This window comes from Lactuca sativa, chromosome 1 (assembly GCF_002870075.4).
Source record: "Lactuca sativa cultivar Salinas chromosome 1, Lsat_Salinas_v11, whole genome shotgun sequence".
In the NCBI taxonomy this organism is placed as follows: Eukaryota; Viridiplantae; Streptophyta; class Magnoliopsida; order Asterales; family Asteraceae; genus Lactuca; species Lactuca sativa.
Window position 1 is genome coordinate 188,942,344 of NC_056623.2, and position 10,793 is coordinate 188,953,136.

Below are 10,793 nucleotides of genomic sequence, written 5' to 3' on the forward strand. Positions count from 1 at the left end.
ATCAATGTTTTAGTTATATTAAAAATGAAATTTTTACCCCTGATTTTTGGGACGTTACATTAATTATAATGTTATAAGAATCCGATTAATTTTAATATGATTTTAAAATATTTTAGTATGATCTTATTACACTTTTAGGTTGATTTAATAATGAATAATATATAATCTATTTATGCATCATTTGAAATTAAGTATAGTATGATCTTAACGATTATTTTTATTCACTGTGAACATCAAAGCTCTCTAACATTGGAATCGGGATACCAAGAAATACACGAGGTTAGTGATTCCATTCTTTTTATGCATACAATATCAAATTTTTTACCTGACACACATTGAAAAACGACTATTACCTGCTGTTTTGCTTATTAATTGTCAATTCGACTTATCAGATCACTTGAATTCATCAAATCAATAATGGAGTACACTTCGGACAATAAAAGTAATGATGTACAAGATCACCCATCCATCGTATGTGGTTTACATCTTATTGTCTAACAATGATATATTGCGATTCAATGTATATTCAGAAGAATAATTAGTTATATATGCACGATCAATTATTAATGATTTCAACTCGAATGTATTGAGACTTATCAAGTTTGACAGAAAATTGAGATATTTTTCTATAGGTGGAGATCGTTTGTAGGGTATTTGGGTTTTCATTCAGAATCGATGGGTTAAAATAGATGTTAGTAATTACAATGTCGGTGCACATGGATGGTGAGATTATCGAAACAATCTCCTTAATTTTTTTTAAGAAAATAAGATTGAGTATGTTGTTCCGGTACATCGTTCTCATGAAGTATTTTCATTTCGTTCATATTTTGAGATAGTGACTGTATCAAGTAGAAATATATTTTAATCGTCAACTCATGTTTTATTTTGTTTAATGGTATTAATTTTTTATGTTACTTTATCATATATATTTTTTATTATGTCGGCGTTTTATAATTTTATATGAATTTTTTATACGTTTTCCGCATGTCTTAATCTAATTATAAATAAGGTAAAATAATAAAAGATTTCTCTTTTACAATATAACATCACTGGCTGAAGTACAATTACAAAACCATTCATTTGATCAGATTTTACGTACCATGTTTTGATTATTTCTTGACAATAAATGTCGCAAATACAAAATGAAAAGTTATGGACTTATGGGTCCAAAATGAGAAGTTTCTTACAAATTGGGGACCATATTTTTAAATTGATGCTTCTTTCTTTATTTGGTTAGTTCATCTGCTTCCCCTATGCTATTCTGAACCTGTACGTGAGAAAATAAAGCCGAAAATTCTTGACGACTCCAAAATCCCAATTCAATGGTTAGTACAAATTTCCTTTAAGATCTAGTTTCTACGCTACACAAATCGCGCCTGTTATTTCTCGATTCCGATTACTATTTGTTTTTCAGTTTTGAACCTTTACATGTGTTTGTTCTTTTACAATTTCATCTCTCTATATACACTGATCAGATGTATTTTAGCATATACTCCGATCAACTAATATGGATCATCCAAGTTGCATAATTCCGCAATTCCTGTTTCAATCTTTCAATATCTTAATTTTCGCTGTTGGATTTTAGGGTTTTCAAGGTTTGGCCTTTGAATCGATTTGCATCCGACTTTCTCTTGAATTTAACAATTAATTTGTTTATTTGTGTCGAAATGAGCATATAATAATTGGAACAAGTTCAGTCGCAGATTCTTTAAATACATGATAGAAACATGACTGATCAAATAATCTTTTGTTCATTGTTAAAAGTTTCTTTAAGATCTATGAAACATCGTTCATGTGTGTAGGAATCTTGCCCTTCTGTAAAGAACATTCTACTTCTTGACTCAGAAGGAGGTCGCATAGCTGTGAAGTACTATTCAGATGATTGGCCAACTAATAACGCTAAAGAAGCATTTGAAAAGTCTATTTTCACCAAAACTCAGAAGACCAATGCACGAACAGAAGGTAATTATCTGTTTGAAACAACATGAATGTAATTGAAATTGAATCATTCTTTCTAAACTGGTCTGTTTTTCTTGGACTATTTACAGCTGAGATAGCAATGCTTGAAAACAATGTTATTGTCTACAAATTTGCTCAGGATCTTCACTTCTTTGTGACTGGTGGTGATGATGAAAATGAGCTCATTTTATCAACAGTTCTTCAGGGTTTCTTTGATGCAGTTGGTCTTCTATTAAGGTAGTTTGTAAACAATTTATCTCATCTGTTTTGTATGTTTTCAGCAGCTACTATTTTAGTGGCGTTTTGGTAATTTTACTTTAATGTTTATGTGTTCAGGGGCACTGTGGATAAGAAGGAGGCACTTGAAAATCTGGACCTCATTATGTTGTGTCTTGATGAAATTATTGATGGAGGGTAATTTTATCTTTTTAAACTTTGGTTAATAGAGAATCTTTCTAGGGCTATTTTGGTGATGAGGATGAGAAGGGTATTTACGTCTTTTATGTTTTTTCAGAATCATCCTTGAAACTGATGCAAATGTTATTGCTGGAAAGGTTGCAAGCCATAGTGTAGATTCTGGAGCTCCTCTCTCTGAACAGGTACTTATAAAACGCAAATAAATGAAAGCATGTTTCTTTTTCTTGCATTTATCCCCAAATTACACCATGGGAAACTTTGCCTTTTTTTTTAAAAAAAAGTTTTAAAATTTTTGTATTTAAACACTTTAATTTGGTTGTTGCAGACAATAAGTCAAGCATTGGCTACTGCACGTGAACATCTTACAAGATCTCTCCTCAGGTAATTAATTAATTATTTTATTTTAAACATGCAAACTACAAAAAAAAAAAAAACATTTCTACTTTCACCATTTTATCTTTTTTATTATCATTATAATAATATTTGAGTGGCTAAATCGATAATTTGTGATTTTCAATATTTTTTTTCCCTAATAGCAAAATTGGCTAACTGGGAAAATGTTTTTGTAAACCGTTGAAGTAAAAGTATAACGCGATGCCTTCAATCACTGATGAAAATATTAAAGCAATTAAATCTATAAAATTGTGAAAGTACACTTGTATTTTTTTTTCCTGTATTTTGCCAACTTTGAATTTACAAAAAAGTGGCATTCAAACTAATATTCTCTTTAAAATTCAGTGGATAAGGATGCTGATGGGAGTGAAAAAGTTGCCGAATCTTGATTTGAAATTGGATGCTTTTGCAAATTAGGGTTTGGACATTAGAAACAGTACTGATTGTAGGGTTTTTTTTGTTGTGGATATGTTTAAAAACTTCTATGGAGGTTTCTTGAAAAATTAGACATCAGTTGGTGGGTATAAAGGTTTTTCATGATGAGAATGACGAGGACATTTATGTCTTTTGCACAAACGAAAGATTAAGGAGTCCCTGTCCCACCTTTTTGAATTGGACAAAAAAATCGCAATGTTTGTCCCGTTAACTTGGATTTGTTATGTTGTAAGTGGGTATGGAACCGATGTTTAATTTTTTTGAGTTGGAAAAAAAAAAATTAATTTTTATCTTATTGACATCGGTCACAGTCTTACATACAGATAAAATCACATGCAATTACAATAAAACATGCAATACAAAGCCGTTGTGGCATGTCATGTCAGCATAACAAAGGAAACCTTTAAGATCGTTATGATGCACGTCTTATAATAAAGCACAACTAGTATCAAGTTTATTATCAAATTAATTAACATTACATTATAAAGAAAAATGTAATCGAATTTCATGTATGATCATGTGAGATTATACGATATATCTTATATGATTGTGTAGATAAACTCAACTAGGGATGTGCTTCTGGTCAGAACCGATCCGAACCCAAATAACCCGAAACCAGAATTGGATGAAAAGTGGGAACCGAAACCTGGACAAATTATACTAATATGAGACCGGTTCGGTTTGGGTAATATGGGTTTCGGTTCGGTTATTAACCCGAAATTACCGGAATAACCCAAATAAATATTTATACTATGCTTTTGAACCGAATAACCAAAATAAACTGAAATGACCCGAATAACCTAAATAAACCGAAATGATTTGAATACCTAAATAAAGAAATTCTATATCTAGTTCAAAGAAAAAAAATATTAATTAATATTTTTTTTCTTTGAACTAGATATAAAATTTCTTTATTTGGGTTATTCGAGCCATTTCGGTTTATTTAGGTTATTCGGTTTAAGTGACCATTCACTTTTCGGGTCGGTCTTTTTGGCCCAATTAAACCTTTATTCGGTAAATCCGGACCGAATGACTCGAAACTTGAATTGGGCAAAAATAGATATCTGAGAACCGACCCAAATAACTTATTCGATTCTAATTCGGGTCGGTCTGGGTGTCGGTTTCGATTTGAGTATTCGGTCCAAACGCACATCCCTAAACCCAACACAGTTCTATATGGCACACCAGTTGATAGTTGATAATCTGGGTAGCTGATAAACTAGCTTATGAATTAGTAAATGATAAAAAGTAGCTGATAAATTAGATTTCAAATGTAAATTGACATAAATGGACTTGTAGATAAATAACTACAAACTAATATTAATATAATTAAATTCATATTTGGAATATTTTTGAAACAATTCAATTAGCTTTTCAAAAGCTATTTAAAAGTGCTTGAATGAACTTATAACCTAGTTTGTAATATTATAAGTTATTAGTTTATTACCAAACAACAAATTAAAATAACTCAGCTTATGTTTGCCAAATAAGATTATAATATCATTGACAAGTTAATCATGTTCTTAAATAATTACTTTGTTATGAACCCTTGAATTGATTGGGTGAGTCATTAGTTTGTAATATAATAAGTTATTAGTTTATTACCAAACAACAAATTAAAATAACTCAGCTTATGGTTTGCCAAATAAGATTATAATATCATTGACAAGTTAATCATGTTCTTAAATAATTATTTTGTTATGAACCCTTGAATTGATTGGATGAGTCATTGATATAAATTATTGATTCAAATAATTTGATACTAACGGTAGAAAAAATGATTTTAAACAATTCGTTCGTCATAAACAACACCTTATAATTATAATGAAATTGAGTGTATGATGATATTGCAATTTTAACCTATGACTTATTATTAATGTAAAATTGTCATTTTACCCCTTCTCTCTCATTATATTCTAGTCGATGATGAACTGCAATATTAGATATGTTTCTAAGTGGTTCATGCGATGAGATAGATGGAAGTTGTTCTTGCATTTGTTTGCAGCATTACTATTAGGGATTCCATAAATTTCTAAGTGGTAACTAGCTGTGAAACCCCGCTCCGCAGGGTTCAGTTAAGATCAGAGTTTTACACTTTTGTTTATCGGTTACATATGTGGTGTAGTCATAGATAGTGAACAGTATGCAGGGGCATTTTCGACAAAAAAAATGTTAAAATCACGATTTTTTTAGTAAAAGAACAAAGTCCAAACAATTGTTTTTTCGGAGAGTTTAATAACAATGTAAAAGTTGTACAAATTTTTTCAAATGAATAATAAAACACAAGTTGAAAGAATGTAGCTTCAAAATTGTTGCAAGTATATTATAAGGATAAGTATCGTTCAGCCGACCTCTCTTTCATTCGCAAAGGGGAGATCGGTAGGTGCTCTGGATTAATGAAAAGAATAAGGGAAAAGAAAAAAATTACAGAAAGATGCATCTTCAAAGTAGTCACAAGTGATTCCATAGGGTTTCACCTGTTTGGTTGGAAAAATGTGACTACTTTCAAGATGCATCTGTTATATCAAGCAAACACTTATGTTATATGTAACATGACAAGAAAAAATGTGGCAAGTTTAATCTTTTTCAGGTGTAAAAAATTTAGACGGGTAATAGAAAGGATAAACTTACTTGGGATTTGCTAACTTCTGAAGTCAAACTTTTAGGTCAACTATATTCTTCTACAAGGCTGGATAAAAATCAAATGGAAAATAAGTTTAATACATGTACATATACATTCTTCTAATCATTGAAGCCATATATCAATTTATAAGCTTATAATTTTTTTTTTTGGAAAGGGAACTTCCCTAACGAGGGTTTCCGGGCCAGCTTACGCGCACCGACTAATCCCCCGCTGCAAACATGAGACTTTGCCTCATGCCCTGGAGTCACTGCAGGCGAACCTCCATGGCCACAAGGACTGAGTAGTGCTAGGATTTGAACATGGGTCAATAGGTTATCCACCATATCTTCCACATGTCTTACCAAGTCACCACAACCCAAGTAGTTTAAGCCTATAATTTGAGTACATATCATCATAATTGTCTTCAACAGGTAGTTAATTTCAATGAAAAATTAAAAAAAACGGATGAATACCTATAATAAAAAGAAAAAGAGATTGATTCAAGTAAAAAGAATGAGAAATCAATCACTAAATGCAGCTAAAATGAACATAAAAATTGTATTTTAAATAAAACAATTCCATTATCATAATTTATCATTCTAAAGTGACTTTTAGTTTTTCAATATAAATATATGAATCAAGCTATAGAAATTTTACTAATATTGTAATGCTATCTTTTCCTCCTTGTTTTCTTTGATTTTAAATTTTACTAATATTGTAATGCTATCTTTTCCTCCTTGTTTTCTTTGATTTTTATGGTGGTCAAGTCAGTATTTTCTGGTTTATGTGTTTTAGAGTAACTACTCCTTCAACACCACCACATGGTTTTACAAATGCAAATCTCTTTGAATGGATAAAAACTAAGATCCGTAAGTTATATTAATACATGCAAAATAGAATAAAAAAAACAAATAATTGTTAAAAGAAAAGATTAAAGATTAATGGGTGAGCAAAAAGTCATAACTTTTTTTTTTTCTTTTTTGGAACCGACAAATATATTATAAAGACTTCACTAGCAAGATGCTAGAAAAGCGAAAGAGTACAAAATAATTAGTTTTACAAGATAACACCTACATACACTTATCTGCATTTTAGCGGATTGTTACATCATAAATTCCAATCCAAGACATCTTTTTTGATTCTATGTTTTATCCAAGTGAATAATACCGTTTTGATATTATCCACTATCTTCGCCGGTTAGCAAAAAATCATAACTAACCTTCAAATATTTCTCAGCCATTGGCCTTGAACAACCTGATTTCAGCGAATGGTGCAGAGTATAAACATGTGTACGCTATAAAAAAATAAATTGAACGATATAACAATTTGACAATTTTACTAATGTTTGGCTGTTACTTCAAAGTTGTTCAATTGTAAGAAATCATCATTAACCTCACCAGATACTGCCACTACTACCTCCATCAGCCACCCCCATCGGCAACTGCGGTTAAAATAATTAAATGAAAGTATGATGTTGTAATACAGATACACAATGTAGCAGTTGGATGCATCCAATGAAGTACCCGGGTTGTTGATTTAACAAATGGGAACGTAAACCATGACATAATCATCTCCAAAATTTTGATTACAATAATTAAACTATCTATATCTTCTGCTTAATCATTAAAATTTAAAAGGTTAATTCAATTTACAAAAGTTTTGCTTTTATAATTACCCGTCATGTAAAAGAAGACCCGTATAAATTATAATCGGTTCTACTGAGGCGACAGCTGCATTTTTATACCATTTTCGTCAGAAGAAATAAGTCAACTAGTTACTTAACTTCCAAAACCAAGGGCATCCAAAGCACTGAACCTGAAAAAGGTCAAAAGATTATCCAAAACAAAATGAGTATACAAATATAATGATCTAATAGAAAAACGAAAGAAATATACTATATCAAACAAATAAATTAAAGGAAATTATTATTACTTACTTTTTTAGCACTAATAAAAACCTCAACACCAGCATGAGACTGAGTAAGAACAATAATAAAATCCTTAACACCATCATCATGTGTTTAGAGAAGAACAAAACGCATCCATGCTACGTGTGCTGCAGCCATATCAATTGGATGGGTTCATCAAAAATGTTGATGTAAGAAGAATCGGCAAGAAAAAACGGGATATCAGAAAAGTATGCATGATGATAAAAAAAATTAATGTATGAAATTATAAATTATAAAATATATAATATTTGAATAACTACTAAAATTGTTAAAGTGAATATTGAACTTTCAAAATGTAAATAAACAAAAGCTGACAAAACTCAAAGCCTTGGTCATTTTTTGTAATTTTGTTTTTCTAGTGACAGGGCATTCGAGTTTTTTACAGGAAACTTTTACCTTTTAATGCATTTCATTCTCAAAATCATTTTGAGGGAAATGTTATATATAATGATGAAACTTGAAACCGTCATCGTGAAAATCCCAACCTGAAAGTTGACATATATCTATGCCAAAATGGAACTCGATTGATTCATCTTCTTCTTGGAACCATGAAATTTGGAACAAAAATTCTACAAACAAACCAAAACTTTTAGCCTGATGTAACCTGATGTAAGTTTTTAATTGGCAGCTTTTAGCATTTCATACAAAAATGTCAAAAACAAATGAAATCAATTAGCCAAAATTTATTTGGAATCATAATAAACAGGTCAACTGAAAACAATTTTTGTGTAGTATGTATGGTATGTCATTATCAATTGCAATTTTAAGAAAAACTAAATGACTGCAAAATATGTAAAAGTAAAACACATACAAATAAAAACAAAGAGGGCCCATTCCATGAACATACTAAAAACTAAAGTTGCATTCAATGCATACAAAAAGGTAATAAATAAATATTTTTGAGTAAAAGTTGCATTAGCAAACAGTAAAAATCTAAACCTGACAATAGATGGCGAACACCTTGAAATCTCCATTGACATTATCGAACCAAACAATTAGCCTGAACAAAGGCACAACATTCATGTAAGTACCTGAGACTAAGCTCTTATTTCAACAGTAAATTTAATAATGATACAAAAACTTAAAGGCACCTGATCATGAACACAGAATTGAAAATTGCAAAGCTATTGAATTTGTTGTTCATAAAATACCTTTCGCTTCAAACACTCTGTATTGCAGCTGAATAATTCCATAATGAGAAACAACATATTTAGAATTAATTGACTTTGCAAACAATAAGAGATTAAGAAGGCACAGAATAATAAGGTTAAATATTAATACCCCTTTTGTTTTACGCTCTAGTCAACTCCTTTCTCTGTTCAACCTTTACACCAACTTTCTTCAGAAGCACTTTTTCTTTCTTCTCTAGCATTTCAAGTGCCTGCAGAAATATTCAATAATTCAGTATAAAAGAAAAAAAGGGGAAAAAACATTAGGATCAATCCATGATTTAACACAACAATCATTTGAATCAAGAAAAGCATTTGTCCTCAATCACAAGTTACAGAGATCTGGTGAAGTTACATTGACCATATGTGCAAGCAATGATGCAACAGACCAAAAATCTCTGTTTGGCATTTTGACAAACAGTTGGTGGGCATAATTTAGTTGAGGCTTTACTGAGCTTTGGAATGCAGAATCAAAAAACCAACGAAATAAAATATGAAAAAAAAAGAGGTCGGATGCTTCTTTAGCAATTGAAGAACAATTTTTTTAGGTAGTTATTGCTCCCTCCTATCATCGTTTTAACAATCATACAAAAACTTTACCCTAAATAACAAAATAAACTGATTTCTGGGTTGTAGTCATCGACGACGCAATCAAGGCTCGATCAGTGAAGGAATGGAATAAGGAAATCAGGAGATGAAGCTATAATCGCACACCATGAGTTCCTGGGAGAATCACCTAGTTACCCAATTTTACTGAATTAGAGCAGAGAGGGAGAAAGAAAGAAGAATAAGAGGAAAATCAGAGACGTCAACTGACCTGTAGGGACAATCGGTGGTGGAGAGCGACGGTGGGTTGGACCATGGTGGTGCCATGGTGAGCCACGTTACCTGGACTAAATTGATCGGAACTCGTAGCGATGGAATAGAACTGCCACGAAGCAATCGATTTGCGACACCTGAAGAGCACAACGCCTCCAGTCACCGCCACCAGCAACCCACGTCGCCGCACCACCAACACCAGCAGCGCTGGAATGCATTCTTGGTTCTTGCTGCTTCCCTGTCGAAATAAAGTGGATAAATCGATGGTGAGTAGCAGGGGTGAGACGTTAGAGGGGACACGAATCGGTTTAGATAAGATATGGTGGAGTAATATGATTGGGGAAAAGAAACGGTGGAAGCCAAGTGGAGTTTCGATCATGTGTGGTTGATGGCGAGAAAAGTATGAAACAGAAATATGAGAAGAATCCAGAACATATCGATCTGATGCACGATCGTCAACACGTGCAGACGCAATACAATTACAATGGGGAAGATAAAAACGCGGTAGATTGCTAACACGTATAGACAAAGAATATACGTAATGTCAAAATATGCCCCAAATCCCCAAATCGACACAGGGACCATTTTTGCCCAAAAATTGACCAGTTCAGTATTCATGTTGGTCAACAACTTTAATATATATATATATATATATATATATATATATATATATATATATATATATATATATATATATATATATATATATATATATATATAGGGTTAGGTTCATGTGAGACAGCCTAATTTTGTGAGACCGTGAGACATATTTTTTTATTTTATTTTAATTTTTTTAGTTAATTCAAGTTCCGAAAATAATATTTAAAAAAAAGAATTTTTGGATTTTTCCATTTATTTTGCATTTTAAAATTATTTTTAAATTTGGTCTCACGGTCTCACAAAATTATAATGGTCTCAAATGAACCTGAACATATATATATATATATATATATATATATATATATATATATATATATATATATATATATATATATATATATATATATATATATATATATATATATATATA

At 31.2% G+C, this 10,793-nt stretch overlaps 1 protein-coding gene and 1 long non-coding RNA gene across 15 annotated transcripts; one reads left to right on the plus strand and one right to left on the minus strand.

The window, feature by feature from the left end:
* Nucleotides 1–1,167: 1,167 nt before the first annotated feature.
* On the plus strand, nucleotides 1,168–3,315 carry LOC111899347 (coatomer subunit zeta-1). The gene is made up of 7 exons (XM_023895194.3): nucleotides 1,168–1,325; nucleotides 1,803–1,962; nucleotides 2,049–2,196; nucleotides 2,296–2,373; nucleotides 2,474–2,558; nucleotides 2,702–2,757; nucleotides 3,115–3,315. Exons 1-7 carry the CDS (start codon nucleotides 1,323–1,325, stop codon nucleotides 3,119–3,121), a joined length of 537 nt encoding a protein of 178 aa, XP_023750962.1. The 5' UTR covers nucleotides 1,168–1,322; the 3' UTR covers nucleotides 3,122–3,315.
* Nucleotides 3,316–5,374: 2,059 nt separating this feature from the next.
* LOC111899346 (uncharacterized) lies at nucleotides 5,375–10,310 on the minus strand. Of its 14 annotated transcripts, none has more exons than XR_008224682.1 (8): nucleotides 9,762–10,309; nucleotides 9,545–9,680; nucleotides 9,057–9,156; nucleotides 8,867–8,954; nucleotides 7,764–8,775; nucleotides 5,836–7,642; nucleotides 5,682–5,720; nucleotides 5,375–5,592 (listed from the first exon to the last, which is right to left on the minus strand). It is a non-coding gene; the product is annotated as an uncharacterized LOC111899346 (long non-coding RNA). The 14 variants fall into 14 exon arrangements; XR_008224684.1 differs by having other exon boundaries at nucleotides 5,375–7,642; nucleotides 7,764–7,882; nucleotides 8,261–8,344; nucleotides 8,715–8,775; nucleotides 9,762–10,288; XR_008224680.1 differs by having other exon boundaries at nucleotides 5,682–7,642; nucleotides 9,762–10,310.
* Nucleotides 10,311–10,793: the final 483 nt, after the last annotated feature.

Coding starts and splice junctions, on each gene's coding strand:
- LOC111899347 (XM_023895194.3), top strand. Junction 2,374..2,473: donor GATGAAATTATTGATGGAGG/GTAATTTTATCT, acceptor ATGTTTTTTCAG/AATCATCCTTGAAACTGATG. Junction 2,559..2,701: donor GAGCTCCTCTCTCTGAACAG/GTACTTATAAAA, acceptor TGGTTGTTGCAG/ACAATAAGTCAAGCATTGGC.